At 39.2% G+C, this 24,951-nt stretch overlaps 4 protein-coding genes across 5 annotated transcripts; 2 read left to right on the top strand and 2 right to left on the bottom strand.

The window, feature by feature from the left end:
- Nucleotides 1-13,308: 13,308 nt before the first annotated feature.
- LOC125220400 lies at nucleotides 13,309-14,166 on the top strand. The gene has a single exon (XM_048122574.1). It carries the CDS (start codon nucleotides 13,309-13,311, stop codon nucleotides 14,164-14,166), a length of 858 nt encoding a protein of 285 aa, XP_047978531.1.
- Nucleotides 14,167-15,293: 1,127 nt separating this feature from the next.
- LOC125222975 lies at nucleotides 15,294-18,001 on the top strand. 2 transcript variants are annotated; one of them, XM_048125903.1, is made up of 6 exons: nucleotides 15,294-15,673; nucleotides 15,748-15,853; nucleotides 16,185-16,396; nucleotides 16,497-16,524; nucleotides 16,706-16,814; nucleotides 17,664-18,001. In XM_048125903.1, the coding sequence occupies exons 1-6, from the start codon at nucleotides 15,410-15,412 to the stop codon at nucleotides 17,743-17,745; spliced, it is 801 nt and encodes a 266-aa protein (XP_047981860.1). In that variant the 5' UTR covers nucleotides 15,294-15,409; the 3' UTR covers nucleotides 17,746-18,001. The 2 variants fall into 2 exon arrangements, with proteins under 2 accessions (XP_047981860.1, XP_047981859.1); XM_048125902.1 differs by having other exon boundaries at nucleotides 17,675-18,001.
- LOC125222976 (gamma-glutamylcyclotransferase 2-3) lies at nucleotides 17,955-20,860 on the bottom strand. Its single transcript, XM_048125904.1, has 8 exons — nucleotides 20,628-20,860; nucleotides 19,756-19,832; nucleotides 19,009-19,062; nucleotides 18,856-18,912; nucleotides 18,730-18,770; nucleotides 18,586-18,657; nucleotides 18,288-18,367; nucleotides 17,955-18,193 (listed from the first exon to the last, which is right to left on the bottom strand). The coding sequence occupies exons 1-8, from the start codon at nucleotides 20,734-20,736 to the stop codon at nucleotides 18,111-18,113; spliced, it is 573 nt and encodes a 190-aa protein (XP_047981861.1). The 5' UTR covers nucleotides 20,737-20,860; the 3' UTR covers nucleotides 17,955-18,110.
- An 811-nt stretch (nucleotides 20,861-21,671) lies between these two features.
- Nucleotides 21,672-24,599, bottom strand: LOC125219026 (WAT1-related protein At1g44800). Its single transcript, XM_048120868.1, has 7 exons — nucleotides 24,344-24,599; nucleotides 24,194-24,256; nucleotides 23,450-23,566; nucleotides 23,013-23,253; nucleotides 22,606-22,764; nucleotides 22,323-22,474; nucleotides 21,672-22,053 (listed from the first exon to the last, which is right to left on the bottom strand). Exons 1-7 carry the CDS (start codon nucleotides 24,529-24,531, stop codon nucleotides 21,882-21,884), a joined length of 1,092 nt encoding a protein of 363 aa, XP_047976825.1. The 5' UTR covers nucleotides 24,532-24,599; the 3' UTR covers nucleotides 21,672-21,881.
- Nucleotides 24,600-24,951: the final 352 nt, after the last annotated feature.

The following is a 24,951-nucleotide window of genomic DNA, read 5'->3' on the forward strand; positions in this document are numbered from 1 at the left end:
GAATTGATATCGATTCATCACATCATAATCATGAAAAAGAATTTGATGGATTTCCAAGTCTTTCATAGGTAATACAAGCAACCCTCTTAGGGAGAAAGTAAAATTTAAGATTTAACTTGGAGTTCAGGAAAATTTAACGACACGTGAAAGAGTCTTGTGGCAAAGGTAAATCCTAAATTTGTAAGAAAAGAATTTACAAATCATATATTGAGAAAGAGAACGGCCAACGAGATATTCAAGGGCAATATGCTATTCTTGAAAGTTAATTGCCTTAGAGGCATAATTGTTTCAGAGATGAGATTTGTTGGTAGAACTCATGAAGCCACTACTCTTACAAAGGACGAGTCAAAGAATATTGACTTCAATCAATGACTTTTAAAAAGATGAGGGCAAGACCCAAACTTACGCGTAAGGAAAATGAACCACCACTTGGTGCAGAAAGAAAGGAACAAAATGGTACACCAATCTCGAAATATGAATCAATCAATTTCTTTATCAGAAAGAGGAAAAAAATTTGGGGCTCCAAGTAAGTACTGGTGGTTAAAATCGCCATTGTGATCCATAAGACGGTACTCCACATTCGTCTTCTTGTAAGTGGGATAAGAGAAAACTAGGTAAATCCTAGGTTCCTAATAGAGATCATTTTATAGTCGTGTCTGGTAACTTTTGTTGATGAACATATCTTCATAGTAGTCTTGGTACAACACAACAGTCATTCCCGTGAAAATTTAGAAGTCGAAACATATAAGAGATCTTTAGGATATTACGATGTTGTTATTATTAACTCACAAAATCCAAGGATTTTCATATAGCTTCTCCTCGTCGGTCTATATTTGTCGAGTATATAGACTCACCTCATTCGGATGACGTTCGTGCTGATGATTTTTATTTATTTATTTTTTTAACGACTTCTTACATCACTCTTAGAAAAGTTGGCGCGATAGACCTGCCTCAAACTCATTTCTTGTCTGTCATTGTTCGGCAATCGGTTTCTCATGACATTGTACGTATAACTAGGATTCTAAGAGGACTCAGGTCTAAAACAACTTTAGCTCAGTATCGGCACCTTGTCGGGCCTGGATTTATGATAATTTTTCTCATAATTTTTTTGTCACGGTCAAGCATTAGGAAGGAAAAATTTAGCAAACAACGGGTATTAGTTGGTTTCATTCACTCTTGAGAATTAAGACAGTAGTCGACTCAAATGTCCTCAAGGTTTAGAACACTTGATCAATAAGACTAGTCCATGTTATTAAGCAATAACAACATTTTCTTTAATCTTGTTTGTTTCTTCTGTATACCGAATGACTCATTGTTACGTCATTCTCTTTGTTTCCATTGCTCAGGAAAGCGAATCATACATATCATTCTAAGTTCAAACTAGGTTCAAAAGGGACAATTCATCTTAAAGCATTTTATGTTCTTCGATGATAAAATCCTAAAGACCAACTTAAAGAGTTATTCATTTCCTTCAACCTCTTAAGCTTATCACATAAAAAATCACACTTTCAACTTTTGCTTCAAAAAAGTAAGTTACCTTTTTTTAGTGGAGTGTGATGAACTGGTGCTGAGCTTTGGTTGAGTCGACACATAGTCAAGTGAAACAAGTCAAGACCATTTAAGAAGAAAGACTCTCGGGTTCAGAGCGGAAATGAAACCTAGGCTCTGTCACGACCGCGCCTTACTAAGGATAGCATTGCTCGGTGAATCGTAACTAGGGGAGGGGATAGAAAGGGGATGAAAGAATTAACAATAAGACACTCAAATACGTTTTAATAAGATAAAGAAGGTTCACAAGGCAACGAAAGATCATGAAGATCAAAAAAAGTGTTTATCACAAGTCACTCATTGCTAATCATTTTCCTTACGATCCATCTAATACAAAATACTACAATAGTGCACAACGGAAGGTGTTGCAAACGCATGGCCATATGTGTGAAGACATATGCCACAAAAAAAATCCTATAAAAGAGATGAGACGACCACCAACTCCACACAGCCATCATTTCATCACAGCTCAACCTGCACATTTAGAAATACATGCAGGGCTGAGTACGGGGTACTCAGTGAACACAGTGCGGAAAGTTACACATAAGAAAAAGTTATTATCATGCCATCACAGTAACACACGGGGGTTTTTCTTAAAGGCCCGAGCTTACTAAGTTCATTTTCATAAAGTTCGTCTGATCAGACTAAGTTAATTCCAACAATCTTCCATATCTGATGGTTCATTGTGTGTCGGGAAGGTGGCCACCTTCCACGATCACATTGACCGGCCAACCCTTACGATGACTCACGGTCCATTCCTTTGTGTACACTAACTCGAATAGGATCTTGGTCCTATTGGAGCCGAATTCGATTCATTCATTCATTTGGCATCGCCAAACAGATAGGCATCATAAAATAAACAATTTATGGCATGATAACATTTTTAAAAAAAGGTAAGTGTGATTTTATCAAGCAAAAATCATTTCATATATTTGATAATTTTATCCACACTTAATGTGTTGGATATAAAGCCCACCTCGATGCTTCCCAATAAAGTACCACTTATCTACACAAGCTCGACTTCGAAAACAAACTCCTTGTACACGCCCTTCTTGAAAGAGGTATTCATTCAGTTAGTCTTATAAACATACATAAGGTGCATGACATGCAATGATCCTATATGGAAATGAATCCTACGTTCTTATCTTGATCAACCTACTTCAATTCTTTGTGATAATTAAACTTGTGGATTTAGTTTCTCGATCCAGTACTTTAGTGCTTACTTCAATTTCAAGGTTTAGTTACTTGAAATTAATTAATCTGGGGATTTATTAAATTTATAGATTAATTAAGAAGTAGTTATTTTCTTACTTTCATCCATTAATTTGTGCGAGTCCAAAATGACCCCTAACTTTACTTCACAAAAAAAAAAATCATATTTTGAAATCAAGAGGGCTCTTTCTTCTTCATCCACTCTCCTCACGTCGATCACACATTCCTCTCTGTCCATCTTTCTGATATCCGTTCTCCTCCACGGCTCACCGGCGAGCTCATCGCCGTCGTCGTCCTCCAGTTTAGTCCTTCTTTCTTCTTCCCCCTTTCTTTTCTTTTCTTCCTCTTTCCCTTTTACACAAATACATTTACACACGCATATACACATACACATGCTCCCCCCCCCCTACTCCTTTCCTCTTCAAAATATGTCTAGCAACGTGCTCAGCCGCCGTTACAGGTGTGGGGCAGCGGAGTTATTCCGGATTCGCCGTTGCAGCTACCGGAGCTTCGTCGGCAACTGGTGTGTCAAGTGGACAGCGGCAACGTCGGAAGGGCAGTAGCCATTGGGCAGGGGCTATGCCGGAGCAGCAGCACATGCTCCTCCTAGATGAGGCAGCAGCACGTCAGCACCGAGAGTAGCGGCTTCGTCGCTTGGCAGTAGCTAAGTAGCTTCGAGCAGTCCCCGGTTAAGGCAGCGGCGTGTGTATTGTGTTGGCGAGGGCAGCAGGTGCGCGGGGCACCGACAGCAGCCCCTCCTCCGAGGATTTAAACCTCCAAAATGCTAAGTTCTTGTTTATATTTCATGCTCGTTTATGAATATTACACTTATTGTTATTGCAAGGCTATACTACTTGAATATTGAAGAAACGGATGGTAAAAAGATTACGTTTTTGTCAACTTGATTAAGAAATCTAGCATAAAGATTATTTGGATATAAGTAGCTTGGAATTGCTAAATTCATGACACGAGAGCTATTGTAGGAAAAGTTTATGGTGGGATTAGCACTATCAAGAAGCTATGTTTGAGCATTCTAAGTTCTTTTGCACATGCTTGGCTAGTGACATGTAATGCTAGGAATGAACTTGGTTTGAAGATGATTACGTGGAGTGCTCGTTGGGATTAAAAGAAGTAATAATTTGAAAATGATCATACTTGGGTTTTCTCTAATTGAGCATTCTTTAAATCATGTTCATGCTTGTTCTAAGAATATGAAAAAAAAACTATGAGTAAGGTTTAATGTGGAAGAGTTTACCTTGAGCAAAGAAGTTGAAGAAAGGTAGTGTGTGTAAGAAATTTCACTCCTCTTCCTCAAGCACTTACTTGCATCCTCATTTTGAGAAAAATTGAATAGGGATTTTGTGGAGGAACAAAAGAATTAAGGGTAGAGATTAAGTGGTATTTATAGTGGAAAAGGGTACATGGAAAAACATGGTCAAATTCCTAATTCATGGAAGCAAACTATTACACAAGAGATAATGACTTTTTGATATAAGGGGTAAGTTGGCAAATCAATCATTCTTAATACCATAAATGGCAAGAATATTACATCTTGTCGCTTAAAAAGACGTGAGCCGTCATTTGGAAAACGCGAGCCGTCGTTTGATAAGCGTGCTTGATGTGATGTGATTTCGTCGATTGCCTCGTCTTGATTTAACATGCTTCTTATCCTTTCGTGTAGCCATCGGGGTTCAAGGCGTGACTATTGAGCAAGATCCGGAGAGAATGTAGAGTATTTTTATTTTTACTCTAATGTTGAACTTGATGTAGAACTTTTATTTGAAGCTCGGTCTTTAAATACGGACTATTAGGATATTAAATATTGTAATAACACTATTTTCATTCATCACTCAAAATATACTTCACAACGTTTGATCATACTGAGAAGTAAAAGAGGTTAGGCGCGAAACGAATATATATTAATTATAGGTTAGTTTTCAAAATTCTTAGGAATAAAAAGGGCGGGTGTTACACCTATATTTATAATTGAATCATATAGGATTGTTGAGTATTTTGGTACATCTTTTTTATTCTTTTTAAAAACTCATGATACTAGTATAAAATTCGATTAAAAATATAGGAATTCTATTTATAAGTAAAACTACTAATTAATAATAACTATTATGACCATCATTCCTCAAATAAAAGGATTAGGTATAAATAATTTAAATTAAACTATAGTAACACCAAGTCTAGTTCCTCTGAAATTGTTAATCTTACAATAAAAAAGAACATATTAATTATTAAAGAAATCTATTTCCAATCACAAAGTATGTCAGAATTGAAAATAGTACACCCTACATCTCAACTAAGTTGAGTCGTATTCTTTTTGAGATATATACCCTCTATCTCGCTTTAGGAGTCCCAGTTGAGTCCGGCACATATTTTAATAAAAAAGTGTTTGAGTGTGTAATAAATAAATATTGTAGTGGATGTTGGGACTCACTTTTAATTGAGTGTCCAATAAATAAATATTGTAGTGGATGTTGGGACCCACTTTTAACACTTTTTTATTGGTTGTAGTGGATGTTGGGATCCACTTTTAACACTTTGTAGGTATTTTTTTATTAATTTATCTCAACCAGGACTCCTAAAGCGGGACGTCCAAAATTGATCAATCGGGACCCCTAAGCGGGACGGAGGGAGTACAAATTAAGTTGAAAATAGCAGTCAATCACTTAAGCTGGGAAAAATGAAATATTTTAAAAAAATGTGAATATTAAAAAAAATTAACTATAATTTTTGCATTTAAATTCACTAATAATTAAAGTCAATAATGCATAATAAAATATTCTTATATGCAAACGCCTTTTTGAGTGGTTTGCTGTTTCATAGAATAAAAAAAGTGTTTAAGCATAGCACGCCCTATTGTGCTATTAACCACAACAGGGGATCCTCTCCTGTATCAATTGATTGGAGTCTCTTTCTTGGAAGACGGGGAAGCTTCGCTCTTTATTCTTCATCTTCACTCTTTGGTATGGGTGAGTTCTAGTCTAGATCGTAAAAGTGATACTTACTCCGTCTAAAAAGAGTATGGAGATTTGGTTCGGTACGAGTTTTAATGCACAAATGTTAAAGTAAAAGAGTGATTAAACTAAAAAGTTTAAAAATAATTGTTAGTAGAGAATGGATCTCAACTTATTTGAGAGAATTGAGTTTTCAAAATTATAAAATTCATACTTTTTAGGAACAGATTAAAAAAGAAAGAGTTCATATTCTCCAGGGAACCGGGGAGTATATAAGATTTGAAAAATGTTTTTGTGTCCTAACTCCTCCTTATTTATACTCATGGGTAGGAAATATAACAAAATAAAGTAATTCATGTATGGATTCATACAATTACACTAATTGAATGGATTCATACCTTCTCGGGTAGTCTTCTCGGGAGTTCGCCTAGCTAGATCCAATTGGGTGGTTTCCAAAAATCAATTCCTACCCAGTCGGGTAGGACTGGCCAACCAAGTGAGCTTAATTTAATAACTTGACTTGCATCATGTCTAGTTAAATATCTGGACATGCCTTTATTCCCCCTGAACGGGTGAAATTTCATGCCCAACTCCTAGCTGGTCAAGTAAGAGTCTTTGATTTCGAGCTTGTATCATTTGGAGGTCTATTCTTCCTCCTTTTAACGCCTTTTCACCTATTTTCTCCTATAAATTAAATAAAGTTTGTTACCCCTCTGTCCACCATTAGGAGTCTCAGTCACTTTTACACGCTTATTTTATAAAAATAATACTCCATCCGTCCATAAAAAATAGAGCAATTGGTTATGACACGGGTTTTTATGTAGAATTGATAAAGTAAGAAAGAAGAAGAAAAAGTAAATGAGAAGTAGTGTTAGTAGAATGATGTATAGGGTCATTATTTGTTGAAAATTTTCCATAAATGAATGTGCTCTATTTATTGTGGACGGCCAAAAATAGTAAATGTGCTCTACTTTTTGTGTACGGAGAGAGTAATAAATAGTTAAAGTGGACAAATGGTAAATTAAGAGAGAGAATAATGTCAAGAAGACTCTTCTCAACATTATTTTCTCTCTTACTTTATTTACCATTTCTCCACTTGAACTATTTATTACTTCCTCCGTCCCGACTAAGATGACACATTGCTTAGTCGGCACGGGATTTTAGGAATTATTGGTTAAAGTGTTTAATTGGAGAGAGAAAAGGTGGGTGTAAGTATTAAAGTAGAGAGATAAAGAAAGATGGATATTTTAATAGGAGTGAGAAAAAGTGGTTGAGTGTATTAATTGGAGAGAGAAAATTTCTAAAAAAGGAAATGTGTCATCTTAGTATGGGACAAACTAAAAAGAAAAATGTGTCATCTTAAGCGGGACGAATGAAGTATCATTTTTATAAAACAAGTGCGCAAAAGTGACCGAGAGTCCCAATAATGGACGAAGGGAGTAGAATACCACATTTATAAAATTGACTTGAATCTAACAATCAAATTGTAAAACTTAATAACAAGCATACTAATCAATTTTAATCATCTACTTTTACCTAGGGATGTCAATCGGGCCAGCCCACCGGGTTTCGGGCCAACCCTATTCGGGTTGCGGGTTAATCGGGTGCGGGTTAATCGGGCTGTGATTTTTTCGGGTTATAAAAGTTCAACCCTAACCCTAAAAGCTCGGGGTTCGGGCTAGCCCAGCGGGCTAATCGGGTTGCTACCGATAAAATTATAGCGCGTTCAATCCAATAAATAATGGTGAAAATTAGTTACATTTATAAAATGTAAAATATTTAATTATGATAAATTTGAGATATATGCTTAAACTCAAATATAAACATGATCAAATACTAATATTTTATATTTATGGCAAATAAAACATAAACATCAAAGAAAGTTTAAAGCATGTTTTAGAAATTTAAATATATTTTTCAGTGAATTTGAAGTTTCTAATTTGTATATCCATTATTATGTTAATATATAATTTATATATTTAATATATAAAATTGAAAGTTATTTTTTTAGTAATCTATATTATAAAATAATCAATGAAGAATCGAATTAGAGTCAAACAAATAGCATGATAGAATTTTTATCGGGTTTTCGGGCCAGCCCATCGGGTTTTCGGGTCTGGCCCTAACGGGTTGCGGGTTAATCGAGTGCGGGCTAATCGGGCTATAATTTTATCGGGCTAGAAATTTTCAGCCCTAACCCTGTAAATTTGGCGGGCTATTCGGGTCGGCCCACGAGTTGCGGGCTACATTGACATCCCTACTTTTACCTATACGTGGTTTCCAGATCAACTATAAATAATGAATTTATTTGACTGAACTTGTGGTCTGATGTGTGATTTATTCACCCCAAATTTGAGAAAAATAATTTTTAAAGCGATGATTATTAAGAGCATCGACAGTCGGCGGTCGTCCATTAGTGCCAGCGGCACGCCCCGCCGCTGTGCAGCCTTACGTGGCGTCTTGCGATTTGCCAACGGCATCGCTGTTGGCAAATTTAATTTTTTATTTTTTATTTTTAAAAAAAATAAATTAATTAAAAAAAACGTTTTTAGATAAAAAAAATATTTTCCCACTTCCTAATAAATTATATCCGTTTTCTACACACTTTTAATTTATTTTTAAATTTGTTCCCCAAAATTCACCTTTTTCATCCATAAATACTCCCACTTCAACACAAAAAAATTCCCACCAAACTATACAATTCTCATATATTCTCTCATCTAAATTCTCTCATCAATTCTCTCATCTATTCTCATCTATTCTCTCATCTAAATTCCCACCACACTACACAATGTTCGGCTCCCGCGGTTGGAACCACGATTGGTTCGGCTCCGAGCCATTCCCTAGTCTGAAAACGCAATTTTCGGCCCCTCCTCAAACCAAAGGTTCTCAAGTTCCGGGTGACTACCGGCCTTATGCGGTCGACGACCAAGATGCCCTCGATGGGCGATACGGGTGAACCCGGATCGGGAGGGAGCGGCAACTCTGCTCCTACTCCTCCTACTCGTGGTATCCGCACCCCGTACACTCTGGATGAGATGATGCAGATGTTCAAAGCCTACTTGGCAGTCTCCGAAGATCCGGACGTTGGCACGAACCAAAGCGGGGAAGCGTTTTGGTGGCGCGTCACTCGTCTGTACAATGAAGCCGACCGAGGGGAACCATCTATCGCAATGATAGTATAGTGCGCAATTCCATCTACAGAGCCAACGGCGCAATCGGTAAGTTCCAGGGGTATTACCTCCAGGAATAGCGGTCGGCGGGTAGCGGCAAGAGCGAGCTCGACATCATCAGTGCTGCCTGGGCGACCTACCAATCCTTGAACTTGAAATCGTTCAAGTACCTCATCTTATGGCAGGAGGCGTACAATCATGAGAAGTATAGGGGTGGCGTAGTAGCATCCTCCTCCAGCTCCTCCAGTAAACGGTCGAGGTCGGTAGCCCTATCCGACGGTGCCTCCAGTGAAGTGGCTACCCAGCTTGCCGGAACTAACTTGGGTAGCCCCGACGCTGGCCCGAGCAGTTCCCGCCGGCCGCAAGGAAAGAAGAAGGCGACGGCCAACCGTCGTCGCGCCCCGACTCCATCCGCCCCTGCTCCCGCTCCCGCTCCCTTTGTGCCACCTCAACCCCCGACCAACTCGTTGTGGACCCTCTTGGGTCAACTTAATGTGACCGATAGGTCTAACATAACTCTCGCCAACTTGCAACACATGTGACAATGATACGGGGTCCCCGAAGAATATTGGGGGATAGATTACTAGTCTTCCACGGGGATATTTTTTATTCTTAATTATGTAATTTTTAATTTGTAGGATTTTAATTATGTATTTTTTTATTTTCTAGGATTTTAATTATGTATTTTTATTTTTTAGGATTCAATTATGTATTTTTTATATTTTAATGTATTTTTATATTGTAGAATGTTTTTAGTAATTGAAGTATTTAAATTGAAAAATAGAATGGTGGGATCCTTGAGCTTGTCTTTGCGGAAGAGCATGGATGTGAGTGTGAGTGAAAGTGGGTCTGCCTACCTCCATGTTCTTATTTAAGATTACTATGAGCTCCTTGAACCCAATCGGGAGGCACGCATATTATAACCATCTTTGCAAAGTAGGGGGGGCACAATATAATCTTCAAGCGCTGATTGAGTTATTCAAGATCTCCCTTCAATCCACTGAGAATGGAGTTACAAGTCCCAAGACGGAAGATGAACTGATTACTGAGGTTGAGGAACAACTTCAACTCAAAAGTAATTGTGCATGGAGGGCGGAATATCAGGCAACTCAGCCAGATTCAAGCCTTGCTGCGCGTACTTTAGTCCCGGCCGAAGGTATCACTACTGAAACTTCGTCAATTTCACTAACTCCGGATGATATCCCACCCATTAGGGTAGGGTGGGGTCCTTCTTTGTGCGGGAAATTTGCAGGAAGATTTCCAGGAAAGCCCGCAGTCTACAACTTGGTGCAACGATGGGGTGTCCCCACGAATGTGGCATATCATAGCAAGGGCTGGATTTTGTTTGGATTTAGGTCCAATGCTGACTTAGAGAAGGTGCGCAACAAAGGACCGTACGCTGTCTTTGGTGTGCCGCTCATACTGGAGCCAACCCCGGCAAACTTTAACTTTGAAGACAATGTCAAGCTCCAAATCCCAGTATGGATCCGTATTCCAGACCTACCACTCACTCTATGGACGAGATCTGCTGTGGAGAAAATTGCTTCCTCCATTGGAACTCCAGTTGCAGTGGACCAGGCCACAATTCGGAGGCAAACGTTAGATGGCCCTAGAGTCCAGATCATCCTTGATATGCAGAAGGACCCGCGAGACACCATCGAACTCTTTCTACCTGATGGATCCTCTCTGCAACAGAGGATTGCTTTTGAGAACTTGCCTAAAATCTGCCATACATGTCATGTGTTTGGCCATGCTACTTTTGGCTGCCCTGGCCCAGAGGAAAGAGCAAGAATCAGGGAAGAGAATAGGAAACGGGACCTCTCCAGGCAGCGGCTAAATGCGAGAGACCCTAGCCGGGGTCGTGACACCACTGTTAGGCATTCGGTGAATAGCAGGGCAACTCATGACACCACCGTGGTCACGCATGGTATTTGGAAGCCCACGGGGATAAACCAGAGTAATGCCTACAAGGGTGATGTGCCCTCATCAAGCCAGGACCCACTCTTGGGAAACCGATTCAGGGAACTCCAAGATCATGATACTTTAGAGGAACATAACATACCGGAATCTCATCTAGAGGGGCCGAGCAATGAGAAAGAGGCCATGCATATTGACAACCTATATGAACTTCGAGTCGAGGACTCTGACACGGACGGCCTTGAGGGCCACTTCTCGGGTGCAAATGGGATGAATGTGACGTTGAGGAAGGATCAAGATTCTATAGTTAACACCACGGAATTCCCACTCCTCGCAGATGCAGTTGCAGCTTCCTCGGGCAAAAAGAAGAAGAAGAAGCCTATCCAGAGCCCAGATCCAGCTGCCATAGGTAGCACCGAGCATACTACCAAGGCAACTCCAAATACGCAGATCGATCCGACAGAGAAACATACTGTCAACACTGAGACAGTTGTTCGAAACCCAAGTCCCCCGAGTGTCCGGCACAGATCCAAGAGCCGTGGACCAAGGAAGGAGGTAGCTACCGGTACTTCGGTAAAGAAGAAGATCGGGAAGGCCAGGCGTGGCCTTTCCTGTAACAGCCATCCCCTGGGCGTGTCGGACTTCGTCCCACCCCCCCAATGATTATCACGACATGGAATGTAAGGGGCATGCAGCCCCCGGAACGACACCCGGTGGTGGCAGACCAAATTAAAAGGAACCGTGTCGATATCATGGGTGTTGTAGAGACGAAGATGAAAATGACCAGCCTAAAAGCTTTTATGGCCAGGTATTTCCCCTCCTGGAAGTATACTTTTGTTCTTTCGGATAGAAATGATACTTGCAGGTTATTACTACTCTAGAATCCCCAAACGGTGATGCTAGATGTAGACACTTTGGAGCAACAAGCCATCCATACCCGGGTTAGGTGTGTTCGTTCCAGAAATTCTTTTCTTTTTTCTTTGGTTTATGGTCTACACTCACCTACAATACGACAAGCTCTTTGGGACTCGATAGTTAAGTTTGGATTGCAGGGCTTGCCTTACATGGTGAGTGGTGACTTCAATGCGGTTATGCACGTGGATGAGAGACGGGGCATAAGGAAGCCAGACAACCGTGAGATGGATGGACTGATTCAAGCGTGCGCCATGATTGGCTTACACGATGTGGCCTCCACGGGCTGCTCCTTCACATGGACGAATGGCCATACTTTCAGCGACCGTGTGATGGTGAATCAGGATTGGCTTGATGCGGGGTACATAGCAAATACAAGATTTCTACCATCTGGATTTCAGACAGATCACTCCCCCGTTGTAACTAAGGTGTTCGCCGACGTCCAAGCCACACCCAAGCCCTTCAAATTTTTCAATTTCTGGATGGATCACCCGGAGTTTGAGAGAGTGCTTAAGGAGAATTGGAGAATACATGTGATGGGCTCGAAACAGTACAGCCTTTTCCAGAGAAGCAAGGCTTTTAAGCAAGTCCTTAAAGACTTTAATTTCCGTGAATTCAGCAATATCACCACTAAAGCAAAAGAGGCAACAAGACAGCTTGAACAGCTCCAACTGCAGGCTGATGTTGATACTTCCAACCGAGTGCTCCAGGCTCAAGTTAAGGAGTATAAACAGAAGGCGGAGCGCTTAGTCACGGCGGAGAAACACTACTTCAGCCAAAAGGCCGGTTTGAAGCATAGACTCTTAAGTGACCGCAATACGGCGTTCTTTCATGCCATGGTCAGAACAAATAACACTAGGAATACGATATCCTTCCTTTGTCGGCCGGATGGATCCCTTATGGAAGATCAAGCGGCCATTGCGGACAGCTTTGTGCACTTCTACCAAGGGCTCTTCGGGGCCCCAAAGCCAGTTGAGCCGATCCTGCCTGAGGTTCTAAGCAATGGTTATACTCTTGATGGAGAGGAAGCAAATAGACTCATTATGCCGATTACTGATGATGAGATCAAAGGGGCCCTCTTTGCAATCAAAGATGATAAAGCTCCGGGGCCAGATGGTTACTCGTCGGCGTTCTTTAAACGGAACTGGGCTGACTTAGGACCGGACATTATTGAAGCAGTAGCGGATTTTTTTGAGTCGGGCCGCCTTATTAAGAGCTATAACGCCACTGCCATCGCGCTCATCCCGAAAACGGTAAGTAACCCGAAGGTTAGTGACTATAGACCTATAGCCCGTTGCAATGTTTTCTACAAGATTATAACCAAAATCCTCTCGAGGAGAATGGATTCTTTGTTGCCTAAACTTGTCAACCAGGCTCAGTCTGCTTTCGTCAAAGGCCGGAACATTATGGATAATATCCACCTAGCCACAGAACTGATGAGACGATATGATAGAGCTAGAACAGTCCCATGATGCACGGTAAAGATCGACCTCCGGAAGGCCTATGATACCGTTAGCTGGGATTTCTTGGAGAAGGTTCTACTTGGACTAGGGTTTCACCCCATCTTTGTCGAGCGAGTCATGGAATGTGTCACCTCTCCTTCTTACTCGATCATGATCAATGGCAGCCCACACGGGTTCTTCCCAGGTAAGCGAGGACTAAGGCAAGGTGACCCCATGTCCCCGTCTCTCTTTATTCTTTGCATTGAATATTTCTCCCGCCTCCTTGCCTTGCACACACATGGGGGAGGCTTCAACTTCCACCCGGGATGTGCGAGGCTTGGCATTACTCACCTCGCCTTTGCAGACGATCTTATGCTCTTTGGGAGAGGGGACAACTACTCGATGCAGGTGCTTGCAGATGCAATAGAGGAGTTCTCGGCGTGCTCAGGGCTCGAAGTCAATCAAGCCAAATCTAACCTGTTTTTTGCAGGGACGATGGCCGAGGATACTAAGGCACACATCACGCACATGTTTGGCTACACTAGTGCAAAGCTTTCGGTCAAATACTTGGGCATCCCCTTGGCGTCAAAATTACTCAAAACGGCGGACTATTCGGACCTTATACAGAAAATGACGTCCACTGTTAAAAAATGGAACGGTAAGTCGTTATCTTGTGCGGGCAGATTGGAGCTAATCAAGTCTTGCTTGCAGGGGATCGAGGCATATTGGCTCCAAGCTTTCCCGGTGCCGGACAATGTGGCGTCGCGTATAGTTGCCGTTGCGCGCAACTTCCTTTGGGCCTCCAAACATGCGAAAGTGGCGTGGAGCACCATCTGCCTGCCGAAGCAAGAAGGCGGTCTGGGTGTCCGAGATATTGGCACTTGGAATACTACTCTTCATACGAAGATCCTTTGGAATGTGCACACAAAGACAGATAGCTTGTGGATAAAGTGGATCCACACGGAAATTTTAAAAGATGCCGACTTTTGGGAATGACAGCCGCATGTGAAGGAGCACTCCACCCTTATCAAGCATATTTTTTCCATCAGAGATGAAATGATTATGAGAAGCTCACGACAGGAAGCGCAACAACTCCTAACTCAGTGGAGTATCTTGGCGGACACGAAGGCTGCCTATGAGTGGTTCCGGCCAAGGGAAGACCGACGGGTTTGGGCGAAATACATTTGGCATGACAGTATACCTCCGAAATACTCGTTCATAGCGTGGCTGGCGCTGCGAGGCAGACTCTCTACTCGAGATCGTATTACATGGGAAGACATTGATGCTACTTGCAGCCTTTGTACGAGGGACGATGAGAGTGCAGATCACCTCTTCTTCAGGTGTCGTGAAACTTGGGGTGTTTGGGACAAGGTTCGGGACTGGATCGGCATGAGAAGAAGGCCGACTACCATAAAGAGTGCAATAAAGTGGCTGTTGCGTGATAGAAGGCACTCTCGGATTCCACGACAGGCGGGCTGAATTGCTCTTGTGGCGGCAATCTACTATATTTGGCTTGCACGGAACGCTGTTATCATGGAGGGGAAAGCGTTCGTTACCGCCCGAGTCTTATTTCAGATAAAGACATCAGTGTATAGCATTTTGTATGCTAAGTTCCCTCATGAACAAGTGTTGCTCCATGTGCCAGATCATACTTAAGCCGGGGAGATGGAACTTTTTGTTGTTCATAGATCCACATAGTGCTATCTTGGGGTACTCTTTTTCCTTATTGGTGTCTTTTTTCCCTTTGGGGTTTTTGGCCCCAAAAGGTTTTAATGAGGCCCATTGCACATAGATAGCACTATGATAGTTGCCTAGATGTTTGGATCGCGGGCCTTGCCTGCTCTCTTTGTACTAGGGTTACCGTGGTTTTGTACGGGGCCTTTCTTGCATTTGGGCTTTGCGCGAGATGTGTTTTCTGTAATCTCTTTCTTTTCATGGAATATATTTGATTTACTTATCAAAAAAAAAAAAGAGCACGAATGAGAATGTTCTAGAGGTTGAATTGAGGGAAATTATTCGGATATCAAATTCAGTAATATGCGAGGGGGTGTTTAGGGATTTCCCCATAGTATTAGTACTTAATTGCAAAATCAAAATCAAAATCAAAATCAAAATCAAAATCAAAACGAAAATGAGAAGCAACAAAATCAACGTTGATCCAACCAAACAAGCAAATTCAGGATTATCATCTATCGCCAGAAACCCTAATTCAGAGCTACAAAATCAAGAGATATAAGATATGGTCAGCCACGTTTCAGTGGAAGTAGCGAAGACGGTGATTGAGGTCGCTGATGTGGCATGGACCGCCGTGGAGAGCTGCCACCACCACCTCCACCACGACGGCCCGAAGCCATCACCGCCAGAATCGAAAGAAAGATCTGATTTTGATATCGAATGTATACGAGCGGAAAACGAACGACTACGTCAATTGCTTGAAAAAAACCTCAATCTTCTGCAGGATATATCAAGTTCACCTACGTTGATGCATAATTGCCCATCCAATGTATGTAATTATTAGTATTATATTCAAATTATTCGAATTGGGGGAAATTAGTGTGAATTTTTAATGAATTGCAGCTGAATGATCGGATTCTGGATGCTGTTCAGTCGGAGAGCTTCGTGAATGAGCTTGAATTCCTCCGTCAAAACACTACCTGCACATTTCCATTTGATGAGCCATCTGGTTTTGCCTATTTTTCTTAAGTCTTATATTTGTTTGTCTGTGTGGTGACGCATGTGAATTCTTGATAAACTAAGGATTTATGTTTATAACTTGATATGCTGGGGCAAGTTCCATCCATTGCAATATACTAATGGATACCTCATCCTCATGTTACTAATATATATATTTGGAGTTTTATGGATTGTATGCTAAATATTTCTGCTAGTGTTTCTGGTTAAACACATGTTTCTTGATTATACATCCATGCAACTGTTAAAAAGTTTTGATTCGTGTCGATATCAGTGGCATATATGATAGTATATCTTGCAAAAATGTTTGGTAATGTAATCAGGCGCTGATCTGGAGAAAGCAGAAATCTTGATCAACATGGATCACGAAGAACCAAGTTGGTGGGTCTGGGTCTCTGATGATATGGTCCCTAAAAATACTGAAGAGAAGAGTGGAATTGACAATGAAAATTATGTATGTGTAACTGAGGAGCATGTGGTGGATGGAGTTGCTACTTTTTTGGCTAGATGCATCTTGGCGAACCCAAATTCAGTGGTTTGTAACCTGACGTTGATCTGCTTTCTGTTATATATCTTGTTATGACTCTACATATTGTTTAGCTTCACAACTAATGCTATTTTTTCTGGCAATGCAGAATTTGACTCCTTCGGAGCTACAGAAAGGTAGGATAATTTTCCCGAGTAATTTGGTGATTTTTAAACAGTAAAGATGCTTTCTGTACCCACAATAACAGACATGAAAAATATATTGTTGACCTGAAGGCTAATATCTTTGCCAACTTCAACCCACATGCGAGCACTGCAACATATGGTGCCTCTCTCATTGGTATTTTGTATCTTGCAGCCCTAATGAAAGCTCTGAAAGGAACGAATAAATTAGAGAAAATGGTAGACATTTGGCATGCTGGAAAGCTATTTTACACCCTAGCCATGTGGAGTCTTGCCCTAGCGAGGTAAGTTTCGAAATTCTAAGAGCAGTTTCACTGCCAGTTAAGTTCATTTTACGTAATTTGTATCAACCCCTCTGAAACTGCTGCATTTCTGGAACAATCCCACTTGGTAGCACTCTTCCTGTTATAACGTTACTTGCACTAATGTCTAACTCTGACTTTGGCCCTTATAAGTAGTTCAGACTGTTCGAAGTTCTAACTTCGTACATAGCTTTGATTTGGCTAGCCTCAAACAGAATAATTTGTTCATAAAACATCCGAGAGCAAGCATAAGATCATGAGTAGAATCATTCAAATTCCAAGTAAACATAATACCAAGATAGCAAACTACAGTTTAGATGTTTTTTTTTGTACTTTTTAGATTTGATTTTTGTTGATCCTTGCGTACAGTTCATGTAATAGTTATAGTAGGACTGAGGTATATGGGAATTGTAAATACCACCGTCCATATTGGGCCAAATTAGAATTACTATTTGCTTTAATAAGAAATATTCACCAGTGAACTAAGGTTTGAAGTTGAATGAGGAAATACCAGCTTTAAGGAGAAAAAAAATTCAAATGTTCCAGTGGCCATTGATTAGTTTTAGGAGATTCTTTGTTTTAGATACAAAGTTATCACTGCAAATTAACATGGTACTAGTAACCTAAGAATTATTAACATGGGTCTTCTTCGACTGCAACCTCTTATAATTTTAATTTTGTCATACTCGAGGAGCCAGACTGACATGTAAATTGGAATGCGGAAATTTGGTTTCTTTCATTTTGAGCTGGGGGGCCATGATCTTATATGTCATTTCAGTTGAGATGTTCGGGGAGTAAGTTGACCTTATCAATTGAAATTCCATTTTTCAGTTTATACCAAGGTCGCGCTATTCTGAGACTCGCTACACTTGGGGTTCACCACTCGAGCAAAGCAGCTCTGAAGATCCTATGAGAATTGCCTTCGTCGAATGCCAAAACTTTCCTCTGATGTACATGTGTAAGAAAGTTTGCTAGGGTTGGATTGTTATTCTATGTATGTTTTATTTGATTTCTTCATGTTCAACTTCTGTAAATATCTATGTTCATTGTCAAATGTACATAAAGTGAACAATTTGATGGAATTTCAGACTCCATCGCCATGATTATGATGTCTGAAGCTCATGTATAAATTTCTGCATCTCAATATTAGAAACCAGCAATCCTTATCATCTCGTACATTCTAGCAATCCTTATGCAAGCATTCTAGGTAAATAATTAAGTTTTAATACAAGGGATTATAAGAAGATTAATTCATGTTTCATTTCATCAATCAATCAATCAATAATCAACCAGCTCCCCTTGTAATGAGAGTATCCGCCTCACTTCATCTGCAAGGTCTCTTACATGCTTGTCTTCGAATCCTATGGTTAGAAACCGCAAAAAAATGTCAAAAATAATGAAACCACAGTCTAATAATTATGATGAAATTAAACTAAAGCATACAGCCAATCTTACCTATCTGGACAAGGGCATTTTCCAGCTTGAAGAGGTACTCTGTGTTCGGCCCTGAGGGGCCTTTTGCCTTAACTATTTGACTGCAGAATTAAAAAAGAAGGAACTGAGACCAAAATATTGAGGCATACATTCTTACTTTAACATAAATTAAATCATAGTAAGATGGTATGATCCACTATATGGTTATCTAAAATCAGGATCGAAACCCATATCCAATGACATTTGTAACTCCAAAGGTGCTCGAGACACACTTTGCTGTTAGAGAGACGTGAATTGAATTAACAAGAAAGATTCGTACATGGCGATTTCTTCAAGTGAGGCAGGTCCCAGATAGTTCTGGTTGAGCTTCTTGTCTGCAGATGCGATGTATCTGAACAATCGGAAATGTGAGATTTCAAACAGAAACAGTCGGTTGTAGAAATCAGAAACTCCTGCAGCTTACACCATAACATTAGAGACCAGAGGGGTGGAAGAGCTTGCGTCCTGTAACAAATCAAAACGACAAACTCTGATAAGACGCCCCAAATGAAATCCCAATGACAAGTTTTGAAAGAAAAAATGATCTTACAGTGAAGAAATCTACATAAACTTTCTGGTCATACTGCTTCTCCCTCACCTCGAGATGCTACAGGCAACATGGTACATGTGATGGTTTATGAAGATTAAATAAAAAGACTGATCTTACAAAACAAAGAATCTTGATAAATTTCAAGCTCCAAACCTCCAATGCAGTTATTTGATCTTCCTTGTTGGTTATCTTGTACGCAGCACCCCACTGTTGTGCATATTATAAACTAGTTAAATTCAATTTCATCGCGAAAGATTATGATGTAACATCGTTTTCACATAATTTTAGATGATAGATGAGATTATAAGCACAACATGAAGTAAGAGAAAGATGCAAACAGAAACTAAGATAAAGCTTCAAGACTGTTAATACAAAGAATGAAAGCACTCAATTATGCACGATCCCATAATTTTGGATTCTTTCAAATGCTGCAATCACCACAAAAGTAATCAAGATGATCAGTGTCCTGTGCTAAATGCAGAAACTATGATAAAGCTTCAAGATTGTTATACAAAGAATGAAAGCACTCAATTATGCACGATCCCACAATAAATGAGGGTTGGCAAAACTATCTCTAAAATGTGATCCGAATCAGATTTATGCTACGCTCAAATGCACGGATTAATACAGTCGAAAGGGAATCAAAGTATTTATCAGAACTAACTGTTTGTTTTGGAAATTACAGTGGTTCATCGACATATCACTCCAGTCAGAAAATATGATATATCAGCAGTTCATGAAAGGGATAACAGGATTTCATAACCACACACAACACATACTACAAAACTGGCATTGAAAGTACAGGCTGCGATATACTGAACAAAAATTGCTGAAGCAGAGAAGAAGAGACTAAAAGCATAGGATCAAATGCATAAATGACGAAAGAAGAGAGAAACTTACGCATACTTCGCCCTCTGCAGGTTCCAACGTGACTGTTCTTCCAGGGAACTCTGGAGTTCCTCTGTGATCTGTGCTTCCTGCAAAATATATAAAAACAGTTACAAATTAGTGTATGAATCATGAATTTTGGGGGATTGACAAACTGTAAAAACCAAGCATAAATCAGTAGTGCAGTTCTTGAATCATGTATTTAGGGGATGAATAGCATAACTGACTGAATGCTTTAATTACAAAGCTGCCATTTCACTAGGCTTGTGGGTTATAGCTCATAACCATCACTTAAACTTGTCCCAACTCAAAACTCTACACACACACACACACACACACATATACATGTAGGCAAATATGTAAAATACAGTGAACACTGTCATCCAAAGATGAACATTTTTTACTGTCTAATATTGTAAGTTCTGAGAAGATATCATCACATTTTAAAAATTACTACTCCCTCCATTCCATAATAATGGAGGCAAAACTTTTCGGCACAGAGATTAAGAAAAATTGTGTTAGGTAATTAAGTAAAGAGAGAATAAAGTGGAAAATGAAAAAGGTAGATAGATGAAGAGAGAAAAAAGTAATAGAGAGTAAAGTAGTTGTGGAAAAATGTGTTGACTTTTACTGAAAAGGGAAATGACTCTATTATTGTGGAACTTACCAAAATGACAAAATGACTCTATTACTATGACGTACTAAAATGGTAAAATGACTCTATTAGTGTGGAATGGAGGGAGTACTAATCAAGAAGAACGTCTTCTTGAAAACAACATCAAGATATGTGCTAAACCTTACATTTCTCTACTCTCCAACTAGACCAAAAAAAGGGGGAAAAGGAGAGAAGAAAAAATGGATTATTAGAATAGAGGAAATTAAACCTTGATAGAAGACACGGCGGTAATCGTTGATGAAACCCACGACCCGCTTATCGTAAGGGAAACCCGCTTTCCATATCAGCGACCCGTACCCGAATACCCACATCGCCATTTTTCTTCTTTATTTTCCTCTCACTCAACTCAACCTAAGTCGGAGGCCCAGATGAGCGAGAGACCAGAGAGGATGATCGATCGCGCAGAGACAAGAAGCAGCAGTAATCGGAGTGAATCATCGACAGCTTTATACTCCTAAGATTGCGATTCGTGGGGCGACATTTGGCATCAGCAGGTGGGTAATTCAGTTGTTCATTTTGGGCCTTTTTGTTGGGCTGATCCAGCTTATTAATAAAATCTCCGATTCTCCTAGACAATTAAATGAGTTATTGAATGATGTCGTTTGGTTGCTATGATTAATTATAAAATTATATATATTTCATGAACCAAGATACTTCTTTTGCCCATGTATAATAGAAGCGTTTTTTTTCAGCACGAGATTTAAGATATTGTATTAAAAGTGAGTAAGTGAAGAAAGAATAAAGTATGAAAGGAAAAAGACAGAGGGATAAAAAAATAGGTTCGTTTTTTGCCAAAAAAAAAAGACTCACCTACAATGAGACAGCCCAAAAAGAAATACAACTCAACTATATAAAGAACAGAGAAAATATAATCTTTCAAATCGAACAATGATTTGTTATATTATTTTTTGAGTAAACTCTTCATCATAATCACTTGACGTCAGGTTTTCACATGCTAAGTATCAATGGTTCAAACTGATCCAATCCAAATAATTGTTCATGCACTAACTTATGGAGTACTTCCTCCTTCTACTAAATATGTTCCATTTTTTTCTTTTCCGTAATATTTCATTTCAATTTTACTATTTCTGGTAAATGGACTCCACCACATTCTACTAACTCATTCTAATTATATTTTATTATAAAATTAAAATATAAAAGTAGGACTCACAAACCACTAACTTTTACAATCATTTTTTTTACAAAGTTAAACAATTTTTTAAATCCAAGCAATCAAATATGAGACCGTTAATCATAGTCGGAGGGAGTACTTTATTAAATGTTGCAAGAGAATCGCAAAATAGGGAGTTAAACATACATAAGGGCAAACCTTGACATGAAATCAACATACATTAGTGAAAGTAACATTGAAAACAGAAGACTGAACAATTGAAATCAACTCTTACACATGAGTGATTGAACATTAATCAAGATAGTAGCTAGGAGTATTATACATTGCTGATCAAGCCAAGGAATTGATTTTCTGAGTAGTTTTGGCACTTCCGTTGTCTGAAGGAATCTTATCTCCTACAATTGGCAACTCTTGGGATTTCCCCATCAAAGGGGAATCCTCTTTAGCTTTGCCCCACACCACGCAGTAAAGCCCACTTACAATGATCACTGCTCCAATCACACTGTCAAAATCGATAAAGTAAGTCAAAATTGAAGACAGTTGGCTAGTAGTAGTTGTTGATTTTGTTACTAATTACTTACTTTATCCATCGCATAAAATTATACTCTACTTCTAGAAAACTATTTTCTCCATAGACGACCACATTTTTCACTAACAATGAGCAAATCACTTTTTCACTCTATTTCTCTATACTAATTGTGTTCTAAAATCCGTGACGTTTCAAAATTGTCCACTATTTTTATGGGATGGAGGGAGTAGTGTATATATTACCTTCCGACATGGAGTTGCTCGGACAGAATGATGGCTCCCAAGATAGCAGTGATGATCATGCTGAGAGGGCTAAATGATGTCACAAACACCGGACCTCGTGCCTTGTTCACCACACTTTGCAAGTAATATGCTATTCCTGAGCATATAAGTCCCTATACATGCATAATTTAATCAGCAAAATCAAGAATTTTCAGGCCAATTGTATTAGCAATTAATGTTCTATCAAAATTAGGATAATGTGTAGAATATAACAATATTGAAATGATGTTGAAATTGAACTAACAGAATATGTAGCAGCGAGCAGCCTAGAATCAAAACCAATAGCCCAGGCGGACGGGCGGCGCTCCATTATCGCCGCCACAATGCCGCCTTCCACCGTTCCCATCAGACAAATCAACGCCGTCAATGACAACTCTGCGGGATACTCCTTCAATGTATTATTCTGCCCAATTTTGTCATATATATCAATCAATTTTTTATTTAATATTACTCCTTAATATCCTTTTCAAAATATGTTACTATGGTACTCCCTCAATTGCTCGCTAAGCAAGATGTTCATTTTTTGCACTTATTTTGAAAAAATAATAAATACTCCATTTTAATTATTAAATTTTTTAAAATGAGCGCAAAAAAGAGCGTCTCGCTTAGCCAGGTAGAGAGGGAAGGGCCAGAGGGAATAGTATATATTACTTGCAAAATGAAGAAGGCAGCCCAGCCGACAATAGAAGCGAGCAGCATGATTGTGCCGGAGACCCAGTGCTCATCCGCCGAGCTGCTGGCGGCTTCGTGGTGGCTGCCGCTGTGAGACAAGAACAAGATGTTCACGGTGGGGCCTTTGTACAGTGTCATCACCATTGCTCCGCCCACCGTCACCGCCGTTCCGATCACTTTTGCTACACTCTGCACTTTTTTCAGATTCACCTTTTCCATCCTGCAGTGCCATTCTTTCCTTTTAGGATCAATATTGTTTTTTTTAAAAACAACACTAGCTAAAAAGATTGTGGAATATTTTATTTATTGAACGAACTTTATGGAATAAATAAGTACATGAATTATATAGTACTAGATCATTGCAAAGTTATGATATTACTATGCTCTAGTTTCTTAAACAGATCTATATAATATACCTGAACAGGACAGCCATAATGAAAGTGACAGCAGGGAGAATATTGACGGTCGCCGCCGCGAATGTCGCCGATGTATACTGGATTCCGACACCGTACAAGTTCTGGTCCAAAACTGGCCTATAATTTTGAATTTTAAATTTTCAGAAATTATTCCAAATAATACAGTACTATAGAGCATGCAGTAAAGTTAATGATATTATAATAGTGAAATAACTTCTGATACGGTATATAGCATATATATGCATAGTATATACAGTAAATAATCTTTAGAAAAATACATACATTAAAACTGTTAAATCTGTTTATAATAACAAAGTAAAGAGATGGATATGATTTTAATAATTTAACAGTGACCAAAAATATGATGGGGTGATACTCATAAAAGTTTGGCGCAATAAAGTATTAGTATTACTTTTCAATTTCAAATGAAATCACATAATCGAGTTTATGGAAAGATGATAAAAAAAGTTTGAGCCCGACAACGATTCAATCAAATGAAAAGATGAGAAAGTCAAATAAAATAATCTATTGCACGCATCCTACAAAAATATATACTCCACTATTCAATCTTTTAATATTTTACGCATAATACGTGCAATATATATAATTACGAAATTACCAATTTGCAGTAGATATTAATCAAACAAACAATAGGAAATTTCACTACTTTGTAAGTAACACATGCATATTGTAGCAATAAGTGAAATTGATTAGTAGGAGGAGTAATATGTTTAAGAGCATTACTCCAAGAAACCAAGCAGCATTATCTTGAAGAATATTGATTTCGTCATGTTGGGCCTTGTTTTCCTGCATGGAAGAATAGAATTATACACAAAAATAATTATGAATTAGTTAAAAATAAAAATATATAGTACCATAGAATGAAAACCTTACCTCTCAAAAAAGTACGCAAAAGGAGCAAAAAAGATGGTGGCAACCGCATGGCGATAAACGACGAACACCCAATGACTAAAACCTCTCTTGAAAGAGAGCAACAAAATAATATGCATTCCTGCATATCCAAACTGAAGTGTAATCATAGCCAAATATGGCTTCATTTTGTTCAAACTTTCACACCCCATTTTTGCTCCCTCTCTCCCTCTCTCTAGTCTCTTCTTCTCACTCTTTGCATGGGATGCATAAATATTGGAAGAGTGCCCTTTTTATACACACAAAAAGCAATGAGGAAATTTTGCATGGTTCCATGGTGTTAGGGTTAGGGGTATATAGCTAGTGGTCCTTTGTGATTGAAAATGTGTAGCTGATGATGTGATTTCCTTTTGTGGATGACGAGTGGACACTTTTTCTTAAAATGGCTTATAAAATTATTTCTTATCATTTTCATGTTTTTTTCGGCATTAATTATTGTACAAGCAGCATCGTATATATACCTCTAAGTAAGTGTAGGATTATACTAAAATGACAACCACAATTAAAATGATAATGTACCACCAATGAGAATTCTTAGATTTAGGAGCAGATTCAAACTTAGTCTGCCTTGC

Source organism: Salvia hispanica, chromosome 4, assembly GCF_023119035.1.
Source record: "Salvia hispanica cultivar TCC Black 2014 chromosome 4, UniMelb_Shisp_WGS_1.0, whole genome shotgun sequence".
Taxonomy (NCBI): domain Eukaryota; kingdom Viridiplantae; phylum Streptophyta; class Magnoliopsida; order Lamiales; family Lamiaceae; genus Salvia; species Salvia hispanica.